The following is a 27,765-nucleotide window of genomic DNA, read 5'->3' as shown; positions in this document are numbered from 1 at the left end:
TGCCCCCCCTGCCAAGCAGTCTCTGAGACATTTCTCATCTTGACATTCTATGTTTAAAGGTATCTGATCATTGAAAGAAACAAGTGTTATTTGCACAGCCATCACCATGATACAGGTATGTATGAGAAGGAATGAAGAGACGAATAAGCATGAACTGGCCCGGCTAATTATAACTAAAGAGAGTGCTGAGTAGAGCTAGGATTGTAGACTGGGGAGCCACCTCTGCCCTGCACACCAAAACTATGGATGCCAAGATATCACTGCCAGATACTCTTGTGGATGAGATTAGGCCAAGCTTTAAGGAGTCTACACAGTTACTGGAGATGTCTACTTTATTCTGTAAAAACAAAGCCTGTAAAATTAAAAATCAAAGGGAAGCTACTTACTTTGGTTCTCTGAGATACACCCCTTCTTCCAACCCAAGAAGTAGACAGTACCAAGAGCTGAGAGCTGAGTTTTGCCTTATTTAAATGCCAGTGTAGGGCTTCCCTGGTGGCGCAGTGGTTAAGAATCTGCCTGCCAAGGCAGGGGACACAGGTTCGAGCCCTGGTCTGGGAAGATCCCACATGCGTGGAGCAGCTAAGCCCGTGTGCCACAACTACTGAGCCTGCACTCTAGAGCCTGCAAGCCACAACTACTGAGCCCGCCGTGCCACAACTACTGAAGCCTGTGCACCTAGAGCCCATGCTCCACAAGGGAAGCCACCACAAGGAGAAGCCACTGCAAGGAGAACCCCGTGCACCACAGTGAACAGTAGTCCCAGCTCGCCGCAACTAGAGAAAGCCTGCGCAGCAAAACAAAGACCCAATGTAGCCAAAAATAAATTAAATAAATAAATCTTTAAAATTTTATAAAAATAAATTAATGCCAATGTAATACAGAGATGGTTAGGATGAAAAGATATCTAGGATTTGCTTCAAAATAAACCAAGAGAAGGTGAGAATAGAGAAAACAAGATTGAAATAATTATATGCCAAAAAAATTAAGAGAACCTAGGAGAAACAGATGAATTCCTATAAATATACAACCTACCAAGATTAATCATGAAGAAACAAAATTTGAACAGACCAATTACTAGTAAGGAGATTAAATCAGTAATCCAAAACCTCCTAACAAAGAAAAGTCCAGATGGCTTCACTGGTGAATTATACCGAATATTTAAGGAAGAATTAATACCAATCTTTCTCAAATTCTTCCCCAAAACAGAAGAGGAAGGAACACTTCCAAACTCATTTTATAAGGATAGCATTACCCTAGCACCAAAGCCAGACAAGGACACAACACAAGAAGAAAATTACAGGCCGATATCCCTGATGAACACAGACACAAAAATCCTCAACACATACTAGCAAATTGAATTCAGTAATACATGAAAAGGGAATTCCCTGGTGGTCCAATGGTTAGGACTCCACACTTTCACTGTTGTGGCCTGAGTTCAACGTCTGGTCAGGGAACTAAGATCCCACAAGCTGTGTGGCACAGAAAATAAATAAATAATGCACGAAAAGATCATACATCACGGGGCTTCCCTGGTGGCGCAGTGGTTGAGAGTCCGCCTGCCGATGCAGGGGACACGGGTTCGTGCCCTGGTCCGGGAAAGATCCCACCTGCCGCGGAGCAGCTAGGCCCGTGAGCCATGGCTGCAGAGCCTGCGTGTCCTGAGCCTGTGCTCCGCAACGGGAGAGGCCACAACAGTGAGAGGACCGTGTACCACACACACAAAAAAAGATCATACATCACGATCAATTGGGATTTATTCCAGAGATGCAAGGATGGTTCAACATCTGCAAATCAATGTGATACACCACATTAACAAAATGGAGAAAATAAGATTGGCCATGAGTTATCAATTGCTGAAGTCCAGCAAGGAGTTTTCTCCCCATTTGTGTAGTTTAAGTTTTTCCATTTAAAAAGAGAAAATCAAAGTGAAAGATCCACAGTTTAATGAATTTTTTTGAGACCTATGCCCAAAGCTAGGTTAATGCTACTCAATTCACATCTTGTTGAGGAGCCTGTGGCTCACAGAATATGGAAGTGACACCAATATGGATTATTCTGGGAACCATAATACAATCCAAAACACATGACTTTCATTCAAGACCAAAAAAGTATTTGTGTGTGTGAAGAATGTCTTTTTCCACATGGACAGCTCAGGGCTGGCCAAAAAGGCAGAATTAGTCAGTGAATAGCACTGTCCTGACCTGTTCCAAACAGTATTGCTCCACTGTTTTATCCAACAGGCCATCTAGTCCAGTCTGGTTTGGCATGATTCATTGCTCTGGAAGCTTGGACTTAATCGTGAAATGTTTATTTTTACAAACTCCCTTTAACAGGAAAAAAAAAAAAAAAAAGATTTTTCTTCTTGTTTTTAGCTTCTGCTTTTACTTTTTTCCAGCAAAAATAGCAATTTAAAAATCATACTGAGGCTCCACAATACAAAAGAACTACAAGTTTTAATTCCTCGTACTTTGGGAAAACAGCAGAGGATGTATCAGGAGCAATGGGGGCTTCCGTCATACGCAGGGGTTCAGAGGATCAGCCAGGAAAACTAGATTTGCACTAAATCTATTCCTGCCTCGATGTATTCACCCAACTAGATACCATGAAAGAAAAGGTGGAGGGTAGGAACTGTATCTGAGCCCCACCGCAGTCCTCGCCCACACTAACCCTGAGGGTAGCTATGTGACTTGCTTTGGCCAATGAGACAATATCAACCATGATGCAAGCAGAGGTTAAAAAAATGCTTGTGCACTATGGCTTGCTTTCTCTTTTGCTGTTCTTGGGAACCCTGTGACCACTGCTGTGCTTAACAAGCCAGGACTAACCTATTGTGAAAGAGATAGGTGGCCAAGCCATCTCCACTGCCCCAACTGAACCTGGGCCAACTAACCGACACATGAGTGAGGCCATCTTAGCTCATCCATCCCCAGCCAAGCCACCAGCTGACCACAAGGATCTGATGACCCAGTCCAGCCCAGAACTTCCCAGCCAATGCACAAAATGAAAAATAATAAAATATTTACTACTTAAACCACCAAGCTTGGGGTGGTAAATTATATCAAAACTTAATAGATAGTAAGGTAAGAAAGGAAAAGGTAAAGAAGAGATGCTTAACAGATGCTGAACATCCTGGGACATAATCCCTAACAGAACTTTACATAACTCAGTGGGACTTACTATTGATTTGATTGTATGTCAACTGTCATTAAAACAACCTGACAGGGCTTCCCTGGTGGCGCAGTGGTTAAGAATCTGCCTGCCAATGCAGGGAACACGGGTTCGAGCCCTGGTCTGGGAAGATCCCACATGCTACGGAGCAACTAGACCCGTGAGCCACAACTACTGAGCCTGCGCATCTGGAGCCTGTGCTCTGCAACAAGAGAGGCCGCAACAGTGAGAGGCCCGCATACCGCGATGAAGAGTGGCCCCCACTTGCCGCAACTAGAGAAAGCCCTCGCACGGAAACGAAGACCCAACACAGCCAAAAATAAAAATAAATACATAAATAAAAATTAAAAAAAAAAAAAAAAAACCCACCTGACAGGGACTTCCCTTGTGGCACAGTGGATAAGAATCCGCCTGCCAATGCAGGGGACACAGGTTCGATCCCTGGACCAGGAAGATCCCACATGCCACGGAGCAACTAATCCTGTGTGCCAAAACTGCTGACCCTGCACTCTACAGCCCACAAGGCACAACTACTGAACCCACACACCACAACTACGGAAGCCCACGTGCCTAGAGCCCGTGCTCCACAACAAGAGAAGCCACCTCGAGAAGCCCGCACACCGCAATTAAGAGTAGCCCCCACTCTCCACAAGTAGAGAAAGCTCATGAGCAGCAACGAAGACCCAACGCAGCCAGAAATAAATAAAATTAAATCTTAAAAAAAAAACCCAAAAAAACCTGACAAAGACCCAAAATTGCATACTCCCTAATATTCACCTCAAGACAAGGTTTGCTACAACTATGGGAATGATACTGTGTGGGCTTTGGAGGTTTATGAACCTCCTAAAATTAAATGAAGAATTGTGTTTATGTGGGGTTTTTTTCTTCCCAATTGTAAAAAGATGTTAAAACTATGGGGGAATAATATAAATATTTATGCCCATACTGCCCAGAATTAATGATACTATTTTCTATATTTGCTTTAGATTTTAATAAAGCAAATAAAACATTCTTAATAATGTTACAGTTAGTCCACTGACCTCAGTTCTCTCCTTTCCTCCTTCTCCCTTCAGCAGCTTGAATTTGATATGTTTCTAGTCCATCAATTTATATTTTAAAAGAACATATACATAAATATATACATATATGAGTATATCCCCAAACAATACAGATAGCCTTGTTTTGTGTTTTGAAATTTTTCTTAAATGACTTTACATGTATCTTTCTACAACTTGATTCTTCACCACATACTACCTTTGTGAGATCTATCCATATTGATTCCTTATTATCAATAAATCACATATGTTTATGCATTTCTTTACTAATGGACATTTAGATTGTTCCTGTCTTTTTGTTTGGTTTTCTTGTTTTTCTTGTTATTACAAACACTATCAGGAAACAGGTCAATAGCTTCAGAGGGCCTCGGGACACCCCCAAATATTAGGAATCTCTGACAATCTGATGGGAGAAAGGAGAAACCATCATTTTGCAGACATATTTCTGCATTTGAGCATTCCCAAATCTTGGAGGTGCCATCTTTATCATACTACGAAGTAGCTTAATACATGCTTCTATATTTAAATCCAAAATTTCCTGTAACAAAGGTCCATATCTTATTGGGACACTAAAAACAACCGTAATTTTTTGGTTATTGAAAAATTTTCAGAATCAGACAATGATACTGTCCAAATCATTCTGTTACCAAGTAATATTGTGCTAACTTGCTGTCAACATGAAAAGCTGGTCACACCAATTAAATTACTAAGAGACTAATGATATGCTATCCTAATTTTTTTTGTTTTCTAACATGTATATAAGGACTTGAGGGCTAAATTTCTGGTAGTTATCTTGTTTCCTTTATTTTCTACTTTTTAAACTAACTGAGATCAGAGAGTTTTCTAGCATGACTTTCCTTTACTTTTATGCTTGATCCCAGTGTGATATCATCTAGTCCCCAAATGTTGTGACATGCAAACATCCCCGAACAAGGAAATTAAAAAGCCCAGACTTTTAAATAGATTAAAAGAAAAAAAAAAAATCAACCTTGCTTTCCCTCAGGAGTATGTAAAATAATGAAGTGTTATACAGATATCTGGACCCAGAAATTCAAATTCAGAAATAATGTACTCAATTGCTTTTGAAAGAGCATAAAGTTAGCAGACCTGGTTCATTACATACAAGTTGTATGGCCCTGAACAATTCTCTTTCCCTCACTACACTTTGGTTTTCTTACCTGTAAAATGGCAGCAAAAACCATCATTTGTACAAGAATGAGATGAAATCACCTTTAAGAAAGCCCTTTGTTATTCCCTAGTCTGTGAGCACCTCATAAGCAGAGGCAGTGCTTAATTCATCTTTGATTTCCTAGCGGTTGCCACTGTTCTTTGGTAAGAATTCCTACCTATCAGGCATGTACGCTAACCTCCTTTGCAACTGCTATGTCTTCTCCACTTTGGGGTTCAAAGCTCCTCGTTTCCAACCACTTGGGTCCTCTGACAGGGGAACTCATAGTTGCCAAGTTGCAGTCAGAGGCCTGAGCACCCACTGTTGTCACACATTTGAGTTCCAGTATCATGATCCTGGGAGAACACCAACAGTACCCACCTCAGGTCAGGACCAGGCAGTGTGGAGTGTACACCAAGCCAGCCGGTCCTGGCTTCACACTTTACACCAAAGAGAGGGCTCCATGTATCAGCAGGACTGGAGGCTGAGCAGCCCAGCACTGACCAGGGTAGTTCTAATGGGGGCAGGGAGGAACAGTCACTAGTGCATCTGGAGGACACGTCTCCATACAGTTAGGACTCAAGTTGGGTAACCAGGCTACATGGGATTATCATACCACCACCAAAATACGATAAATATGTTTACCAGGAAAAGAGTTTACAAAATACATGGGGAAATACAGAACACAAATTGTATATTATCCCCATAATTACAACTACATAAAAATGATGTGCGTTTAGATAGTTTGGAATGAAACCCAAAGACATGCAAAAAATTAGCACTAGGGGGCTTCCCTGGTGGCGCAGTGGTTGAGAATCCGCCTGCCGATGCAGGAGACACGGGTTCGTGCCCTGGTCCGGGAAGATCCCACATGCCGCGGAGCAACTAAGCCCGTGAGCCATGGCCGCTAGGCCTGCGCGTCCGGAGCCTGTACTCCGCAACGGGAGAGGCCACAACAGTGAGAGGCCCGCATACCGCAAAAAAAAAAAAAAAATTAGCACTAGGGTAGTGGTATTATGGTGAATTCCCCTAAATTTATTTTTTATAATCTTTTAAAGTTGATACAGTAAAGCATCAAAAATAATTAACAACCTTCCATCTCCAAGCAGGCTTTTTTTGAAGGGCCCCAGAAAGAAAACTACCTGGTCATGCCTCGACTCTAATCCACCACCGTGGTTTGGTGGGAAAAGCCTTATTAAACTGGGATCAGAAAACCTGGATTCTGGCACCAGATCAGTCAAAACCTAGCTCTGAGACTTTCGAAGCCATTTAACCCCTCTAGATCTTTCTATGAAGTCAAGCCAAAGGATTTAGGATAGACTGTTAAATTCTCTTCTGGGCTTTCTACAATGTAGTGTATGTTTTACTTTCTGCAATGCAGTGTATGATTTCAAAGTCCCATGAATGAATTTTTAACAAACACATTAGAACTCAAAACACCTAAGACAGTGTGGCCTCCTTCAGAGCAGTTCTTAGAGTACTGATTCCTGGAAGAACCACCTCCTTTTTGGCCCCCGGGGCCTATGTTACATGATACTGCACATGGTCAGGACCAATTTTTTCCCCCTTTGAGTCAGAATGTAACTTCTGGAAACAGCTGAGAGGGACCTTATACAAAGTCTGGTGAGTAAGATGGGTGATCAGGCTGGACACTAGCATTTTAGGTCATAAAGGAAGTAAAAAATATTTCTTAAATGACCATTCATAAGTGCCCTGAACAACATTAATGACAGGGTTCCCATGGTGGCAATTCAGGAAGGAGGGCTGACTTCACCTGCATATACCGTGTTGAAGCCATTGTCCCTATTTTTAGGGACAACTCTTATAGTTTTATTTCTCTGAAGTAAAGCTGGCATAAAGAGATGTTAAAAAAAAAAAAAAAAAAAAAAAAAAAAGACTTCACTAATATGCCCCCAAACCTTTCATCTCTGCCAAAATAAATTTTGAAGTTGAAAATCAAAACACAATTTGTTTACCATCGTTACAGAATGTGCTTACAAGGCCAAGCTGTTTATTTTTAATACCTTTGGCATTTAACCTTTAACCCCTTATTTGTACTGTAAATATTAAGTCCCAGCATGGTAAAAAAAAGAAATTAAAATATTAAAATCTCACCACGGAGAAACCCATTTTAATCACATACTGATAAAAACACAAGTTACTGCATCTCTCTTTGTTTAAAAAAAAAAACAGTAGATGACTCAAACTTGGAAAATTATGAATGTATGTAATTTCTATATGATCCATAATGAAGCTTTACATTTGTATAGAGGTTTCAAAATATTTCTGTTTTGAAGCTGATGAAAAGAGCTTTCACAAGTTCTTACCAAGTAATGAGACCCAGTCCTCTCCTCATCAGAGAGAGGCCTCACATGAGCTCATAACATTAAGTCAGGGGCAAAAGGTTGTATTCCAAGTCATGTTTACAAAAATGCTCATTATCTAGCCCCAAGGAGAACCCCTGAAACAGACCTCAAATTCATGAGATGCAACAGGGAAAGGAGTAATAAAAGAGGTCCACCATGCGATATGGAGGTTGGGGGAGAGGGGGGAGTACCTTTCCACTGGAGGGAGTTAAAGGGTTAAGAAAAAGAGAAGTTCAAGCAGAAACTAACACACCATTTTTAAGCAATTATACTCCAATAAAGATGTTAAGAAAAAAAAAAAAAGAAAAAGAGAAGTTCAATTTACAGGCTCACCACTCACAGCACTACCTGCACAGGTGTTTAGCTAGCTCTAAACGGTAGCAGCTGGATGCATACTGCCCCTGTTTAATAGCTTAGAGCGTCCAGGGGCTGGAAACACCAGGCAACTCCCTCTCTTAGGGGAAACACAGTGGGAAGGTGTGCATGTGTCAGTAAAAATCGAATGCACTTACTGGGTATGTGGCTAAAGTTTAGACTTCCCGCTGGCGAGTGAATGGAAGGACGCACAGTGGTTCGCAGGACACCACTTTGAGATTTACAATAGGGTGGCTGCAAACAGCTGACCTGTTCGGCCTCTTAGCGATGATCAGCACGCTTTTAAAAATTGGCAGCTCTGGCCTAAAAATCTAGGTTTTCAGCTTTTCCTGAAAAAGCAGACAATTTGGTAATGTGGTCAATGTAATCACAGCCTAAGGTCAAGTAACGATGGCTCTTTTGATGGGCACAGGTTCTATATTTACTCTCCAGAGGCCAGTCTCACCCCATCAAAAATTGTATCCTGGCCTCTAGACATTTGAGTTTGCAACCACTAACAAAGCTGAAATCCCCAGCAAAATTGAGGAGGAAGTGGCTTTCAGCTTCTGCAACTGTCTGCTTCCTCTACTTCTCCATCCCCTCCATCCGTGGCCCCACTGGGTTTCCCTCCTTGCCCTGGGCTGCCAAACGTTTCCTACTAGGCAGGCCCACCCACTGTGGTCCCAAGACAATGCCCCGGATTCCACTCTTGCCCTAACCCTCTACCTCTATCAAAACTTTTCTGGACATCATCTCATTCCTTTCTGTTTTGGTTCTGTGTTGTGGTGTTTTGGCCAGGAGACTACTACTAGAAATCTGATAAACTAATCAGTGGGAATGGACTAGGTTACCTTCGCAGAAAACATGTCTGAAATGGATTCCAGACTTTCTAAATACATGCCATGCCTTCACCCAAAGGAACTTACCTACCTTGTAGTCAGCTGCATCAGATTTCTAAGTTCATAAGCCTATTCCTGTGTATTTTTATGTGTACTATCTGCAATTTACTCACAAGTAATATGCAAGTAAGGAGACGGGGACACATCTTGAACGTATTCTGAGGTGATGGTCAATTCAGATGTACTCAAATACGTCAGTATATCTCAGACACAGAAGCCTTATGAATCATAGTTTCTAGCTCCAAAGTATACAGCAGAGCTATAAACATGGGTTCCAGTCCATTAGACAGTCCAAACTGGTCATGGCCACAAAAGTAGAACTTCCTTTGTGGCTGATGATAAAGCCAGATTCTACAAAGGAAACCTTAGATGGGTATTATTATCGATTAAAGTCAAAGGAGATTGTTGTACCCTCCTAACCAATGTATACTAAATTATAGAGACATGCCGAGATTTTTTTTGGTGTTTTTCTTTCTTTTTTTTTTCCTTTGGTCCTTCAAGTCTAAGAAAAAAAAAAAAAAAAAAAATTGCTATTGTCTAGTAGTATTCTTGGTTCTCCAAAGATGGAGAAAAATGTCCCAAAGTGAGTTTTCAGGAGGAAATATAAGGTAAACTGTAAGCCGTACACTTTGTTCATGAGTCAGAAAATGGCAATCTTCCTTATGAATCACAAATGAGTGAGCCTTGGTGGGGCCTTTGGTACAGGTGGAGAGCCTTCCTAATCTGCTACCAGATTTCCTAAGATATCTCACAGAGAGCGAGAGACAGAGAAATCCACAGTACAGGTGACAAGGGCCTGATGAATTATATTCTCCATGCTAACACTGAGCCACACCCACTGGAGGCATTGCCCCTTCTCCTCCTGTTCTAAGCAGCTGAGGGATGCAGCTGGGCAGCCTCAGACAGATGTGAAACAGAAAATGAAGCCTCATTTGGCTGGAAGGGGATCTTACATAAATAGTAAATACTATAATAACTGAGATTTCTGACTATTTAAGCTGCTGATGCTCTGTTCTAAGGCAACTTCACACATCTAATGCACAGACTTAATTTTTCAAGCCAGTGAAGAAATGATTCATTTAATTTTTGCCAAATTACTCTAGATCCAGTAGATGGAGTGATGGCACAGCTCCTATTTCAGGACAGCCAGCTGTTTCAACTTTTCTGTCAGGGAATTGGGGCCTCAGCAACTGTATCTGATGCACTGATAGTCTCCTGGAGGCCCACAATACAGCCATCTGTGCTGTTGGCAGGGAACATCAATAGGTAAGTCATACCCCTGGTCCTTCAATAGACACCCTACACACTCTGGAAACAGCTCTTCCTTAGAACATGCTTCTGCACCCACTTCACAAACCATCTACTTCAACAGCAATGGACCGAATTGAGCGTCCAGTTTCCGAGGTCCCCAGAAAAGTCATCCTACACTACTTTTTGGTCTCTCCAGCATGAAAAATGAGTGAACTGAGGGAAAGTTAATTTTCTCAAGGTACCACTCAACTATTTAAATTCAGCAAGATTTTTTAAGCTCTTGACATGCAACACATTTTTTTTTCTTTTTTTTTTCTTTTTTTTTTTTTTTAAGAGATGAACCATGAAAAATAATTATAGCAATTCTAAAGTACTAAGACTCACACTGCTTAAGTTCAGGTAGCCACTTAGGCAGTGGCCCCATTTAGGTAGCTCCACCCAAACACACAGTATAAGTAAATGGTTCTCTTTAGGGGTTCCAAAAATAACATGGGGTAGAATGACTTCTTAAACCCTAAAACTGAAAGGGAAATTTTATTTACAGATAAAGTGTCCTCTTAGGTAGACGCAAGGGTGACATAACTTTGGACTAGGTGAAAAGAAAAAGCTTTGGTCAAGGACGCCCTTTTAAAGATTTTGGTTTGTTTTTAATCATTCTTTTGAATAAACACAGCACTGGATCAAGGGCTGCTTTTGAGTTTCGTGTGTAGGTTCCTACGGGCCTTTCCTAATTTCCCTCAGGCTCCGGAAGGATAGAGATTTTTAAATTAGCGCTGTACCGGTTGTCACTGTGACTTAGCACCCCTTTCAGTCACTAAAAAACAACAAAAACCAATCAGAAGAGGACCAGTTCATCCAACTAAACCGGATTATTTGAAAAGAAGCAAGTGTGGAAACTACGAAGCCTTGTTGAAGAACTTTTTCCCCCCTTTGATGGACTGCCAATCTCTTCAAAATAGAGCCTTTGCTTTTGTGCTTAAGAAAGAAAAGTACACCACCCCAAAGCCCAAGGGATGCGGCTAAGGTTACTGGGGGCGGGGTAGCCGAGGCCGGGAGGTCGGGGTGGAGGAAAAGTCAGAAACGAGTCAGAGAGAGAGCCAGACACTTCCATCAATTCCCAAAGTGCCAAAGGAAAAAGAACAAAACACTCGACTTCCTCCTATGCGTACCGTTCGCTTACACCCGAAAAGTGCCAGCCACCTCGCACTTGGGGGAAGTGGAGGAGGGTGGTGTTTACTCGGCCTTTTTGGTGCAAAGACCCTCTGGGCCGGCGCCCAGCGGAGCCCAGGCCGGCCTGGCTCCCGGCAGCCCCGCGACACCCTCGCCCGCAGCCGCCAGTCCACCGCCAGGTGCTCGCCCTACCTGGCGCCCCGCTGCCTTTGTGCGGCCGCGCCGCCCCCGCCGGCGCGCGGATGCCAGCGGGACAGCTGCGGCGCTGCCCGGCGGCCGGGGGAGGAGCAGTGGTCCGCGGCGCCGGTGCAGCGGGCGGGGAGCGCGCGCACGGAGGGGCGCAGGCGGCCGCTCCCACCTTCCCAGCGGGAGGGAATTGATACCCCCCCCCCCGGCGGGCCGTGCCCCTGAACGCGGATCTCCCCGCACTCCGGCTTCCGACAGCTGGCAGCCATAGCCACCCCAGCCACGAAAAGTTTGGCGACGCCGAAAATGACTTGAAAGAAAGTTTTCCTTGGCCCCTCACTCCGTCTCCCCCAGCCCTCGTTGAGCGAAAGATGAAGGAAATAAGGGCTCGCGACGTGCCGACTCCCGCGTCCAGCTTCTCCACCCCTGGCCTCGGCAGCGCGCCCAAGGTGGGTGCCCCGCGCCCGGGCTTCCCGCCCCATCCCTGGGTCAGGCGTCCCGGGACGCCGCGCGGCCAACTCACCATGGTGACTCGCGCCGCGGTCGCGCCTCTGCCGGGTCCGGCTGCCGGGGAGCAGGGGCTGGAACGCAGTCTCCTGGGCGAACTTCAAAAGTTGGTTCCCTTCGCCAAAAACAGGCTCTCGACACCCAAGCACTCACAGGAACCAATGGGAACCCTGGGGGGACTCCATCCAGGCGGGATCGGCGGCGGTAGGTGAGGGCGAGCGGGAGGCGGCTTAGCAAGCGGGGCGCATATTGCGGAGGGCAGGGGTCCACCGGGACCGGGCGCTCGCCGCCCGCCTAGGTGAGTGCAATGCTCTCCGCGCGTCCGACTAGCTGCCCTGCCTCGCTCCTCTTCCTTCGGCCACCTTCTCCGTACTCCTCTGGCTGAGCCTCGGCTCAGGCAGGGCAATCTGTCCATAAATGGAGAATTCAGCTCAGGCCTGACCAATCAGGGTTTGTTTTCATAGCGTCACTCCTCAGGGAAACCGTAGTAGCCAACAAGCTTGGAGCTGCTGGAGTTTCCAAAGCCCTCTGGATCCTGTAGTCCTCCTCCACGCCAGCCTCCTAAGAGCGCTGCTGAGCCAGCTAGCTCCCGGTGGCACGAGTTGAACTGGTAAGAAGAAAACCACTCTGTGAAAGAGAGGTAAACTTCTAAATTTTTTTTTTCTTTTAAACGCGAAAGTTAGAGTAAGTGTAGCTGAAGTGGTATGATTTTTCCCATAACTTTTTTTTTGAAGAAGGAAATATTTTATCAGCATAAAAGATCAGAGTCGTGGCAGCAGCCCAAAGGAAATCCTTTTTCTTTCCAACGTCTGGATTGTGAGGAAAGTCAAAAATATCGTTTCCCTCACCCTTTCTTTTACCTGAATTTCCTTGGAAAACAAAGGAAGGCTTTTTGAGGGGGAGGCGGGGAGGGGGAATTTTGATGGTGAAGAAGTTGCACGTGCAGCGAGGCCAAGGACCGGGGAGAGAGGCGTGGGAAGAACGCGCCATCCAATCTCAGTCAACACAAATCTGTCGAGAGCAATTAGCATTACAGTCAAGAAATCTGGTGGGCCTTGAGGAGAAGATTGGAGTGGGGGTGGGGTGGGGAAGCAGAATCCTGAAATAAAGGTAGAGGGTCTGATGTTATTGTTTTCAGGGTTCAGGAAGAAAACTTGGTTGGTTATAACAGGATGGTCCTCTCTGGATCTGTGGTAGATAAGACTTGAAAACTTCAGGACACAGAAAAACTATGAAGCATAATGATTTACAGTGGTTTACTTTATGAACTTTGGTGGTAGCCTTTCACTTGAATAAAGGATCCCGGAGTTGGAATGGATGTTAAAAATCCTCTTGTCTAGAATGGGTAAACAAAATGTAGTGTATCCATAGAATGGAATATTATTCAGCCTTTAAAAAGGAAGGAAGTACTAACACATGCTACAACATGAACCTTGAAAATATTAAGTGAAAGAATCTAGAAAAAAGATCCCATATGATATGATTCCATTTATATGAAAATAGAGAATGGGGAAATCCATAGAGACAAATTGGTAAATTATTGATTGCCAAGGGCTGGGGGAGGGGAGGATGGGAGTAGTTGCTAATAGGTGTGCGTTTTCTTATTGGTGAAAATATTCTGGAATTAGATGGTGGTGATGGTTGCACAACTTTGTGAATATACTAAAAACCACTGAACTGTACATTTTAAAAGGGTGAATCTTACAGTATGTGAATTATTATCTCCATCTTAAAAACTGAAAGAAAATCATGTTGACCAAATTTCTTTTAAAAAAAACATGTTGACCAACCAAATTCTTTTAGTAATCATCCACACAGTTAGGTAAATAAATGTAATTCAATGCCTACTATAGGTCATCACGGCCACTGTGAATACAGTGGTCTCTGCCTTCACCAAGCTTATAATTTTAGAAGGAGGGAAACAAAAGATAGATTTTAAAACAATAAATAACTTCAGGAAAGATACAAATACAATAAGAAGTAACAGTAGTTTTATCCAAGGAACTGCCATATTTGGAGCTATAGGTTAGGTAATTCATCTGGTAGCATTCTGTAGCACAGACTGGACAGGAAACCATGAGACATCTGTTGAACACTTATTATGAACTAGGTCCACCCAGGTGTGATCATTGGCTAATACATTCAGATGTGATACATTATTCTCAGGTAAATCTGATTCCATGTCTCAGAGGTATGTCAGCTTCAAAATGCAATCAGGCATTTTAAGAACTAGTGGAACAGGGAATTCGCTGGCGGTCCAATGGTTAGGACTTAGCACTTTCACTGCCAGCGCCAGGTTCAATCCCAGGTGGAGGAACTGGGATCACCACGAAAGAAAAACAACTAATGAACAGATGTTACCAAAAGGGAAATCTGAGCTTACCAGTTACACAAAAAACACTACTTAGGTTGGAATTGACACATTGCTTCAACCACCATCCTGTCCATGCAACCCTGATTAGTAATCAGACTGAGATGGGCTTTGAGGGATACAAGCAAAGATGTAGCTGATTTCCCCAAGGTTAACCTAAGGATATGCAACACTGAAAATCTCTTAATAATCCATCACCAACCTATCAGTCTTGGATTTATCTAAAACTACCTTGACACTATTTGTCAGTTGTATTAGCATTTGAGATTTTTTTTAAGTGCTTACTTTTATTTGCCCCAATAATCTCTTTCCAGTTTCCAGAAGTATTCCCAGCTCTAGTAGGTGGGACTTTGATGAAGATGTCTGCTTGTGTTCATTTTTCATGATTTTGTAATATAATTCCTTTCCAAATTAAATATAAATATATGGATTAATGCCTACATCTAGGCCGTACTTAGAATATGAGATTTCATGCATATAAACCTGAATTTGTAGTCTGGCTTTTCCACTTAACTGGCCGTAAGATCTTAATTTCTCTGAGTTTCAGTGCCCTTATCTATAAAACAGATTGATGTAAGTCTGAAATGAAATGTGTGCAAAGATGGTCAACAAATTTTGGTTCCTTTTTCCTTTCCCTTCTGATTAGGGATTCAGACCTAGATCCCTGGGTGAGATCAGATGGTCCTTGGCCCTTTGAATTGCATGCCAACTCCTGGAGGCTGTTTGTGTGTGCCCTTTTTTTCAGGGAGAGTTAATAGCTTTCATCAAATCCTCAAAGATTCGGTAACTGCCAGAGCATTAGGACCCACAGCTCTTGATCATATTAGTCATGCATCTCTGGATCTTTGTCTCTATTATTGTGTTTTTCTTGAGTCATAGGCATTAGAACTGACTCTGATACCAAAAGCACAGAAGTTCTTGGATTCTCAAAGCAAAACACACTAATTCACAGTTTGAGCATAGAATACAGTGTGTGATGACGTGGAAAAGCCTATAATTTCATGAAGAATCCCTTCAAGCCCTCCCCTGCTCCATCCCCATCTTAGGAAGGTACCTTGTCAGTTTTGGCTGGGGTGACCATACATCCTGGTTTACTTGGGGGAGCCCGGTTTATGCCTTTATCTCAATGAAATGATAAAGTGCACCCCTCTTGCATTCCCAACAGGCCTAGTTTGAATGATAAACCATGGTCACCATAGATTTTTGGCCAAGTTGCACCCCCTAAAAAAATCCTCACTTTTTAAAATGAAAGTTTTTCCAATTTTCTTGACTTCACCTATTTTTCTGAGGACTCAATATCTTACCAGATATTTATTCTTATGATCTCAAGATCAGAGTAGCAATGAAAGGAAAGCAACTTTCAAAATTGTAAAACTCATTCTAGACACATGATGGAGCTAGTCAGATGAGACTTTATTCAGAAGTTGGCATGATTAACTGTGTTTTATCTGGGGCGGAATGAAAAGGAACAAAAGAAAAAATCAAGATGAATACAAAGCTCAAATCCCCATATGAATCCATCAGTGAAAAAAAAATCACTGCTCATGTATTTTGGAAAATAATTGGGCTTCCCTGGTGGCGCAGTGGTTGAGAGTCCGCCTGCTGATGCAGGGGACACGGGTTCGTGCCCTGGTCCGGGAAGATTCCACATGCTGCGGAGCGGCGGCCGCTGAGCCTGCGCGTCCGGAGCCTGTGCTCTGCAACGGGAGAGGCCACAACAGTGAGAGGCCGGCGTACCACAAAAAAAAGAAAAAAAAATAATAAGAAGAAGAAGATAATATAGGGCAACGAAACGAGTTTCCACGTCAGTACCATGAAAGAACATCAGAATGTGTTCACCACAGTACAATTAAAGAAAAATTTGTTAATGGAAAAATGAGGGCAGAAATCTTTAACAAGACACTAATGAAAGAGAGGCTTGCGTCACATCAGTGTGAGATGTCCTGGGTAATCGCTGTTTCTACCATAACAGGCATCATTTATTAGGTTCAGTAGGTATCAGATACTGAGCTAAGTGCTTACTGTACAATATCTTATTCCACCTTCCATACAACCCTATTAACGTTGTTTGCAGTTAAGAAACTAAGTTGAGAGAGTTTGAAGTAACTTGCCCAACATATCACTCAGCTACCATGCATCAAATCTATATATTTGTCTGACTCTGAAGCCCAAACTTTTACCCTCTAAGCAGTGACTCTGTAGTAGGAATGCCCATTAGAAAAAATTTCCCCTTATGCAGGCCCAGTATGAATGGGAGCACACCTTAGGAGCCTGTCCAAACCAGGATCCTGGAAAAATTCTTGCTGTTTATTTAATTTTCTTAAAAAATTGGTGTATAGTTGATTTACAATGTTGTGTTAGTTTCTGGTGTACGGTAAAGTGATTCAGTTTTATATATTTATATATATATATATATATATATATTCTTTTTCAGATCCTTTTCCATTATAGGTATGATGAGATACTGAATATAATTCCCTGTGGTATACAGTATGTCCTTGTTGTTTATCTATTTTATGTATAGTAGTGTGTATCTGTTCATCCCAAACTCCTAATTCATCCCTCCCTTCCTTTCCCCTCTGGTAACCATGAGTTTATTTTCTAAAAAAATTCTTGCCTTTTTATGAATTACATTTGTATAGAGAGTTTAAGTCAACTTCAAACATTCTTTGTTCTTCTAATATGTTAATATTGATTTGTGAAAAGGATATTGCAGAGAATTTCAACAGTGGGATAATGTGATATGATGCTACTTTTTAAATATAAATTTATTTATTTATCTTTTTCTTTTTGGCTGCGTTGGGTCTTTGTTTTTGCGCACAGGCTTTCTCTAGTTGCGGCAGCTTCTCTTGTTGTGGCAGCTTCTCTTGTTGCGGAGCGTGGGCTCTAGGCACGCAGGCTTCCTTAGTTGTGGCATGTGGACTCAGTAGTTGTGGCTCGCAGGGTCTAGAGCACAGGCTCAGTAGCTGTGGCGCACGGGCCCAGTTGCTCCACGGCATGTGGGATCTTCCTGGACCAGGGCTCAAACCCGTGTCCCCTGCATTGGCAGGCGGATTCTTAACCACTGTGCCACCAGGGAAGTCCCTGATGCTACTTCTGATTAATATAACTTTTTTGCTATAACAATTATTTTACCAAAATAAAAGAACAGGAATTACTTAAACAGATGTTTAGATTGACAGCTTACTAAGTGCACATTTATATAAATTTATGATTATATTTTCTCTGATACAAGCCAATCTTTTCTTCCAGTGTCAATTTGAGTTTTACATTCAGAAGATAAGCCCTGACCTTACTCCAGATTTAAAAATGATTAAATAATGAGTAATACTAGTTATGGTGTCCCATGATCTATCAAGGAGTGAGGTGAGCTACAGAAGGGAGCTTTGCGGATAACTGAATCTCCTGGATCAATAATGTGACCACAGCATTGTTTTCTTTCTTCTTCCCCCTTACTGTCAACTTATGCTGTCTTATTGGATTTTGTGTATTCTTTTAAGTCATCTTTAATCTTTGCTGGAACAAGGCAAGGCAAGTATGAATAAATATATACATTTAACAAACTAAAAAAATAACACATAACTGTGTGAGCCTTCCCTTGTTTAAGCACTGAAACTTTTTTTTTAACTTGGAGGAAAATTTTTCTACATGCTTCATTGCCTTTTGAAAATATGCTGAACATCAAGCAGCCTGTGCTTAAAGACTCAAGGTCATCACTATAAATATCAATTATCACACAGGGTTATACTGAACTGAGGTCCTTGGGGACTATTGAATGGAACCACCGTTTGCCACTATACTTTATGGCCCTGGACTGCTATACTTGTACAGTTATACTATTTTTTCTTTAAATTTTATATCCTCCATTGTTAGAGACATTTTTTCTCCTGCTATTCCAGTCTAGTCTCTTTTAGTAACAAGGAGGAAAAAAAAGAAAACAAATGCACATGGGTTGTTGTGAGAAAAATGTTTTAAAGGTATGTATGCCCCAGACCCCAGCAAAAAAAACAACACAAAGGAGGATAGGGCTATATATGCTCTCTGTCCTTTTCTGGCTTCCTGGCTTCTCTGCAAGGATGGATGTTCTTCTCTGTCTCTTCAAGCTTCTCTCACTTACTCATAGTTGCTCCTCCTTCCATAATTTCAGCTTGCAATGTGTCTTTAGTTTGTCGTGATCCTGTCTCAGGCCCCCAAACCACCTTTTAGCTGTGCTGCCCACAACTTACTGGAAACTTCCCCCTTAGTCTCTGGATTCAAGTCACAGAGAAAGAAAGGGAGGGAAACAAAGAGAGAGAGTCTAACTCAACCTGCTCAACCTTTCAAACTATGCCACCAGGTCATAGGTCACTGGAAAGCCTATGTAAGGCTCTGCTTGAACAAGGTATCTATATAGTCACGTTCCAAGCAAATGTTGTCACAAGGGTAGTGTTCTAGAGCTACTGCACTATTAACAAAGGATGGTAAATTGGGACAATCTCTGAGGAGGGGATACTCCAACTTAGGGGTATGCAGCCATTTGCCAACGGCAACTGTCTGCTACTTTAATTTATACACAGTTGTCTTGGTGAGGCCAGGAGGGAAGTTTCATTCACCTCTTCAACAGAAAAAATTGCATAGGTTTTGTAACAATCATCATCATTTCAACTTTGTTGTCATACACCTATAAATGTATTTATATACTTAAGATGTGACATATTTTGTGTGTGTGTGTGTGTGTGGTACGTGAGCCTCTCACTGTTGTGGCCTCTCCCATTGCGGAGCACAGGCTGTGGACGCACAGGGTCAGCAGCCATGGCTCACGGGCCCAGCCGCTCCAAGGCATGTGGGATCTTCCCAGACCGGGGCATGAACCCATGTCCCCTGCACCGGCAGGCAGACTTGCAACCACTGTGCCACCAGGGAAGCCCTACATGTGACCTATGTTTTGTATTTATTATCATGCACTTAGAAATGTGTTTATGCATGCTTATAACTATTTGTGTATACACATAGGTGTGTGTGTGTTTAAGATGACATTTTTCAAGATATTGTTACAACTTGGGGGGATTTGTTTTTCTTAATAGACTTTATCTTTTAGAGTGGTTTTAGGGTCACAGCAAAATTGAGGGGAAAGTACAGACTTCTCATACACCTGCCCCCACCATGCATAGCCTCCGCCATTATCAACAGGGGGATTTACTTTGAATAGAGTACTTCTTGGTGTGGGTGTCTGCATATTGCAGCATGGTTTCCAAACCACTACTCTTTTCACTCACCACCACAGCAAACATTTGCTGAGCATTGTAGTAGGCGCTGGAGAACTGTAAGACAAGTGCCCTGTCCCCATGGGATTCACATCTTTCCATGTACATCAGAAACATACACAACAGTGGGAATTCCCTGCTGGTCCAGTGGTTAGGACTCTGTGCTTCCACCTCGGGGGGCACAGGTTCGATCCCTGGGCGGGGAACTAAGATCCTGCAAGTCGCATGGCACGGCCAAAAAAAAACCAAAAACAACAAAAAAAACCATACACAACAACACAAGGGCTTCCTACTTCAATACACAACATACTCCCCAAAATACACACCACGTTAGATGTATCAAATTCAAAAACAGATTTTTTTTTTTTAAGGAGAGAGTTCTATTTCCAGAGAGCTAAAACACAGTCTAAAATTCCTAATTGTGCCTTGTCTCTTAGATATAGTCTTAAACTGTAATTCCAAAATTTGGTAGATGTTCTTTAAATTTGAGCTCTCCATCCTAGCTGAGCAGAGTTGACCAGTTAAAGCCTAAAGGCAGCTTTCCAATTTGGGTCAGCCTGTTTACCTCCCTAAGGAAGGGGCATAGTTTTCTTTATCTGTGAAAACAGAAGTAATGACACCTCCACCATTTATTTCAATTAAGTCATGTGAAGTGATTAGACTAGTGACTAAGGCATAGAGAGTTCTCAGTATGAGTCGTCATTATTAAGGTTAAAGATTCACCAGCTAATGATTTCCTTCTGTGTCTCAATTGTTCTAAGTTTATGAGAACTATACTTCTGTTGACTGGTGTTTGCATTGATATTTTCCCCATATTTCACTAATCTTGATAAAGCAACAAGGCTAAATGCAACTTAGTAGGAACATAGTTGAATAAATGCTGTGAGACTGAGAAAGATGTTGGCACAGAAGGAACTGAACTGTGAACTGAGCCTGAAGGAAAAGCAACCACATGAGATCCATCAAAATATTCCTTTGACTGGGTTCGTGCCCCGGTCCGGGAAGATCCCACGTGCCATGGAGCGGCTAGGCCCATGAGCCATGGCCGCTGAGCCTGCACTTCCGGAGCCTGTGCTCTGCTATGGGAGAGGCCACGACAGTGAGAGGCCCGCATACCATTAAAAAAAAAAAAAAAAAAAAAAAAAAATTCCTTTGTTATCTGGCTTATTGCCTGGTGCCATATAGGAAAGATGGGTCAGGTAAGTTAATGTACAGTGTCCTTATTTGTGCAAAAGTGAATGTACAAAGGTCAAGGGCACCAGGCCTTTCCCTTTTACTCTATTAAATTCCTGGAAATCCCAAAATAAAGCCAAATGTGATAAAGCTGATGATAGCTTCCCATAAAAGGATGCTTCAGTAAGGCATTGGTAACAAATGAATTATATATTTGACCGAGAATGTGATTCTAAAAGCAGCTATGACCGTTATAAAGCTTCTGTAATTTTAGTACAGTTTTGCTCCAAATGGTATAAAATGGATATAAATGTGCACTTTTGTTATAGAAAGGACCTCAGTGGATTGAAAAGTATATTATAGCACATAAAAATACCATGCAGGTATCATAAATTCTAACTATATAAATTTGCCCTAAAATAGTATCCCAGCTCTAATAACTATTACTTAAACATTTCATTAGGAGTTCTTTCTTAATTTCTTTTCAGTTTAAAAACTGGGAGTAGGTATGAGAGTGGTGCCAGGGAAGGGGATGCTTAGGAGTAATTTATAAAGTAGAAGTAATGTTTTTTTCTTGATTAATTTCCTTATAAAGCTAAATTATTTAAACTCTAAGCACCCAGCAGAAAAAAAGCTGGGGGAAAAAAAGCAGCTATCAGAATAAAAAGTGGTTGAATAGATAAATAAAAACCATAAGAAAAATAACCAGACTCCCAATTTTTTTTGCAGTACATGATCATTGGTTTTAAATTACAAAAGAAATATACACTTCATATTATAAAATAAAGCATGTGAATTCAGTTTGTAAAATAAAAAGTGAAAGTCTACTCACCCACACTCTCTCCTACAAGATTTTAAATGTGAGAAAATGGTGATTCCATTGGTAGAAAATGAGGCTCCAGAAAATGGTGATTCCATTGGTAGTGAAGAGGAGGCTCCAGTGTCAGTGAATTCCAAGTTAGATATGTTCAGTTGGAGCTAACAGACATCTCTGGGAGACATCTCTAGGTATCTCTGAGAGAGACTGGTTGAACCTCAGGGGAGATGTAGGGTCTGACATTATCTGTGCCTTTGCGGTCTTCATCTAATTGTCCTCTTGTTGCTTTTGATACCAAACCATTCTTTCCTAAACCTTGTCTCTCTGTTGGCACGGCTGTGGGGAAACAGGTTTCTTCTATATTTTTGATGAGAGTATAAACAGGTAGAAACCCTATGGAGACCAACTTGGCACTATCTAGCAACATTACAAAATTGTCCAGTCTCCCACCCAGCCATTCTGCTTTTGGGAATTTATACAAAGATGTACATACACAATGCAAATTAACATATGTCTACAAAGCATCATTGGTGTAGCAAAAGATTGGAAACAATCCAAATGACCATCATTTGTGGAACTGGTGAAATATATTAGGAGACAACATATAATAGATTTTTTTTAATTTTAAAAGGCTTTTAAAACGGGATGAGGAATTTCTCTCTGAACTGATATGGAATGATTTCCAAGATGCACTGATAAGTTACAATGAAAAGAGCAAAGTACAGAATAGTATGTATATCAAGAATCATATGGGGCTTCCCTGGTGGCGCAGTGGTTGGGAGTCCGCCTGCTGATGCGGGGGGCGCGGGTTCGTGCCCTGGTCCGGGGGGATCCCACATGCCGCGGAGCCGCTGGGCCCGTGGGCCATGGCCGCTGGGCCTGGGCGTCCGGAGCCTGTGCTCCGCAGCGGGAGAGGCCACAGCAGTGAGGCCCGCATACCACAAAAAAAAAAAAAAAAAAAAAAAAGAATCATATGTATATCAAGCTACCTTTTGTGTAAGAAAACAGGGATGGGGAAATAATAGGTTTGTGTTTACGTTTGCATGAAGAAACTGTGGAAAAGGCATGAGAAACTTACAGAAGTGTTTGTAAGATGTGGGAGCAGGGGCAGGGAAAAGACTGTATGCTGGATATGATGTATATTGCTTGATTTGTTTGTTTCTTTTGGGGAGGGGTACATTTTGTTTTTTATTTTATTTTTATTTTTAAAACATTTTACTGAAGTATAGTAGATTTACAATGTTGTGTTAATTTCTGCTGTACAGCAAAATGACTCAGTTATACATATATACAATCTTTTTCATATTCTTTTTCATTACGGTTTATCACAGGATATTGAATGTAGTTCCCTGTGCTATACAGTACAACCTTGCTGTTTATCCATCCTATATATACTTGTTTGCATCTGCTAATCCCAAACTCCCAATGCTTCCCTCCTCCACAAGTTTGTTCTGCCCTTGGCAACCACAAGTTTGTTCTCTATGTCTGTGAGTCCCTTTATTTTTCATAGATATGTTCATTTGTGTCATATTTTAGATTCCACACGTAAGTGATATCATATGATATTTGTCTTTCTCTGTCTGACTTACCTCACTTAGCATGATAATCTCTAGGTCCATCCATGTTGCCACAAACGGCATTATTTCATTCATTTTTATGGCTGAGTAATATTCCATTGTGTGTGTATGTGTGTATGCATGGGTGTGGAGATATATATATATATATATATATATATATATATATATATCATATCTTCTTTATTCATTCATCTGTCAATGGACATTTAGGTTGTTTCCATATCTTGGCTATTGTAAATAGTGCTGCTATGAACATAGGGGTGCATGTGTCTTTTTGAATTATAGTTTTGCCTGGGTATATGCCCAGGAGTGGGATTGCTGGATCATATGGCAACTCTATTTTTAGTTTTTTGAGGAATCTCCATTCTGTTTTCCATAATGGCTGCACCAATTTACATTCCCACTGACAGTGTAAGAGGGTTCCTTTTCCTTCACACCCTTGCTAACATTTATTATTTCTGGACCTTTTAATGCTGGCCTATATTGCTTGATTTTTGAACCGCTGTAAACATGTTACTCGGAAACGTTTGAAAATATTATCAAGCAAAATACATTGTTCCATATGGCAGAATAATACAAAGACTAAATAGGGATCATGCAAACAAATATTTTGAAAATATAGAAGGGCTTCCTGGAGTGGTGACATTTGAGCTGGCTGCCCTTAAATACTGATTTAGAAAGATGGCGAATTAGCATAGGATCTTCTTGGTTTTAGGATCTGCATAAGCAAAAGCCTAGGGGTATGAAAGCTTATAGAGTTGACTGGAAATGGTTCTCCCCAGGACATTTTCTCAAACTCATTGAGAAAATAATGAGCTGAGAGTCCATTTTTGTCTCTTTGGAACTGTGGCAAAATGAATTTGGATTCCCAGTCTTTGCTCAGTGGAAAATGCAACTTACAATGCTTCTTATATACTCTTGATATTCCATTCTCAGATCTGTCAGATCTCATCCACTGCTCATCTTTGAGAAGAGTCACCAAGTAAATATGAAGTTACTTATGCCACAAAAATTGAATCCCAATCCATTTTATGGCGAGACTTAGCAGAAAATTCAAATGATTAAACGTGATTTTTAACCTCTTTAACCTTAATCATAAATAGGTCTCTTGTGATTAAGGGACTGAGGTTTGTGTAATAATTTAAGTGTTGAAGTCATAAAAACATGTTCGTTAGTTGTGTTTCTTACCTTTACATCTCTTTGTCTTGCTATCCTTTCCACTGAACATGGACCATATAAGAGCAGCTGAAGATTAGAGTAGATGATTCCTGATGACAGGATAAAGGAAAAATCAACTTTGTTTTCACCAAACCTCATGAAGTTGCTCAGTAATCCTAAAATGACTCATTTTAGTACTTTAAAATCACATTAATCCAGTTGCCTTGAAAACAGTGCTTTAGGGCACTGGATCCAATTATGTTAAAATCAATCTCTCTCTCTCTCTCTCTCTCTCTCTCTCTCTCTCTCTCTCTCTCTCTCTCTCCCCCTCCCCCTCTTCCCCCCCTTCCTCCCTCTCTCTCTGTCACACACACACACACCACCTATACAAGGAACAAAAAATAAAGGCTTGAAGGAAATATAACAGATGTTTACCTTGATGGGATTCAGATGTCAGGACCATGGATGATTTTTCTTTTCCTTTAACTTTTTATATATTTCCCAAATTTTATTTCAGGAACATTTTCATTTTCACTTTTATAGTGAAAATAGAAAAGAAAACAACCAAAGCACATACTTAAAAGCAGAGGGTGTGGTGGACCAGGGCCAAGCACACGGCTCAGCCCTCTCTTAGTTCATCTCCCAGGAAGCCCCGAATGAGACTGTGGCCACTGCCCTGGGTTCAGCCTCAGCTATATGGTCGTCACATAGGTCCTTTAAAGCCTTCACACAGTCAGCTCTGGGAAAAGAGAAACTTTTACTTAGTTAACCCGAATGGGCCCTTTGTAGGTCCTGTTGTCACTCCAAGAGCATCTTCAGGCCAGACTCAGCACTGGGTCCCCTCCCTCGGTCACCCTTCTCCAAAACAAAGAAACAAATCCAAATCCCTAAACAGTCTCGAATAATGGAGAGTTCACTGACTTTTCTTATGGAAAGTTAGGCAAGTTCCTCAGACCATATAGAAAATTTCCCTAAAAATACCTGTATATACCTCTAATCTTTCTTCACAATCTCTCTCCTAGGGACAGTGGTTAAGACTCCAAGCTTCCACTGCAGGGGGCACGGGTTCGATCCCTGGTCGGGGAACTAAGATCCCTCATGCCTTGTGACACGGCCAAAAAAAAAAAAAAAAAAAAGTCTCTCTCCTAGTAGTCAGTTGCTTCACCCCCTTTTCCCCCCAAGTTGCCTTCTGGGGCCTGCTGTGCCTGACATTGTTCTCTTCTTCCTCAGCGGGCATGTGCTGCCCGGTAAAAAGAAAATCGGGTTGTTCACCCAAATATGGACCACCTCATCTTTCTCAGGCATGTCTCCAAGGCTCCTGGTTCAGTTAGATTGATGTAATGGTCCCTAGAAACTAGATAAAACGTATACTCTTAATGCCCTAAGCAACACAGACATGGAAGCTAATACAGGGTTTGTCCAAAACATGTGGCCATAAGGATGAATCCTTAACTCAATGGCCTGTATGATCCAACCACTAACCGCTCTTAGGAGCTAAAATAGGGCAGTCTGAAGAGTAGGACAGATGCGAGGCCGTTTAGCATGTGGGTTCAGCTGGACCACTGAGCTGTGTGGGCTGTGAAGGCTTCTCTCCCAGAAGGTAGCCGGCTGGGGCGTGGGGTGTGGTAGGCCCCAAGACAAGAGCACAAATGGAGGCCCACAAACCATATGTCTAAATATTATAAATCAAGGGAACAAATCATTAAATAAAATATGTTCTGTCCTCCTACCTTGACAAAAATACCTCAGGCAACCTGGAAGTCCAGGTTTGAATTTAGAATTCTTGGACTCCTTAGAGTTCCTTGCCAGAACATGGCAGCATGGGGAGGGCCAGCCCATGCTTCAGTTCTCATCCTGCTTCCCTTTCTCTTCCCACTCAACACTCTGGCCCTCCCCACATCAGCAGGGACCCCGTGTATACTCATATGGACTCCCCAGCACATATGTCAGAGTTCCTTCCCCACTCTCCATACCCACGCTTAGTTGACTCCTTAAGCCTGGGGTGTACATACCAGTCTCGGGGTCACCCTTAGAAAGACCGACCTGGGAAGGGCCGGCTCTGGGCCTGGAAGCAAGCTTGGGGATGTTTGGGCAGAGAATCCTGGGGTTCCATGTGTTTTTCAGAAAACGGGGTTGCCAAACGGTCCACTCCTAACTGATCATCTTTTTACATCCTCCCCTAGATGATTTGGGGGAAACTCAAGGTCAAGGTCACTATTTATTAACTGCCAGTGCTGCTAGCGGGTAGGGAGTGGGTTTCACGACTTCTAAGTGTTATTTATGCCACCTCAGTCCCCTCTGCTGAACAGGGTATTGGGAGAGCTCAGTGGGCCATGGTCTACCCTGACCCTTCGGTGCCCTTTGGCCAGCTTCTGACATGAAGCAAAGTGCCCCTCTGTTCCCTGCAGCTTTCTGCACTGTTGGGATGTGCACCAAAGGGAGGACCTTTAAAGGCAGAGCATATCAGCAGGAATGGTTAGTTTCCCTGTTTGGTCACAGATAACCTTTCCTGATACCTAGGCTGGGAGGCAGAGGGGGAGTTTGAGGAGGGTAGTTAAAGATGACCAAGGACTGGAGAAGGGCTGCCATGCCTTCTATCTCTGCACCTGTGGTTCAGGTGCAGTCAGTTCTGTTGGGGGCATGGAGACGAACTGTATCACCCTGAAGTCTTCTGACCCTTCTCAAGTGGTGTGGACCCAACCACAAGACAGGGCAGCTCTGCAGGCCAGGAATTCAGAACTTTGGATCTGGAAGGGTTGTGGGAGGGCCTTAGAAGCTGAGCTGATACCCTGGAGCTGGATGTGCTATGTAGTCCCTTCTATCCCCCTGACTCAGGCTGGAGGGAGGTGGGTGTGCTATGAAACTGCGGAAGGTATTAAGCTGCTCTTCCCCCAGTTTAGCTACTAGGCTCTGAAAGACTCTTCCATAAAGGCTAGTTCCATGTGATCTTATGCAGGAATGGCGTAAGGACTGGACACAGAAATTCTAGAGAGGGGTTCATAAACACATAAGGCATTGTATCAAGACCTACTCTGCAGGAGACAGTATTTTAGGGTAGGGCAGTTGGTGAGATGGAAAGTCCATAACATCTTACCTTTCTCTGAAGTTTATTCCTGTCATCCCCACCAAAAACCATACTTGGAAGTCAGTACACTATTCTGATTTTGAGCAAAATATCATTAACTTGATACTTACTCTGCCACCTGCATTTTCATTGCAAAAGTACAGTTACTGGGAAATGCCATTGGGAGTTTGGAAAGAGAAATGATATAACTCCTGAATATTACGGGTTGACCAGAATG

The 27,765-nt window shown here is 42.3% G+C and overlaps 2 protein-coding genes across 3 annotated transcripts in view; one reads left to right on the top strand and one right to left on the bottom strand.

The window, feature by feature from the left end:
• The window catches only part of MYO1E (myosin IE), a 214,987-nt gene extending 202,444 nt beyond the window's left edge, over window positions 1–12,543 (bottom strand). The window contains exon 1 of one of the 2 annotated variants that reach the window (XM_059056186.2): window positions 12,141–12,543. In XM_059056186.2, the coding sequence (XP_058912169.1) occupies window positions 12,141–12,143 (3 nt within the window). In that variant the 5' untranslated portion in view covers window positions 12,144–12,543. The remainder of the gene's footprint in view (window positions 1–12,140) is intronic. The other variant, XM_059056187.2, reaches the window with a different exon arrangement.
• A 163-nt stretch (window positions 12,544–12,706) lies between these two features.
• The window catches only part of FAM81A (family with sequence similarity 81 member A), a 126,235-nt gene continuing 111,176 nt past the window's right edge, over window positions 12,707–27,765 (top strand). Inside the window, exon 1 of the mRNA XM_067029759.1 lies at window positions 12,707–12,764. The gene's annotated coding sequence lies outside the window, so the exon portion shown is untranslated. The remainder of the gene's footprint in view (window positions 12,765–27,765) is intronic.

This window comes from Kogia breviceps, chromosome 3 (genome assembly GCF_026419965.1).
Source record: "Kogia breviceps isolate mKogBre1 chromosome 3, mKogBre1 haplotype 1, whole genome shotgun sequence".
In the NCBI taxonomy this organism is placed as follows: domain Eukaryota; kingdom Metazoa; phylum Chordata; class Mammalia; order Artiodactyla; family Physeteridae; genus Kogia; species Kogia breviceps.
This window is presented reverse-complemented; position numbering and strand designations above follow the sequence as displayed.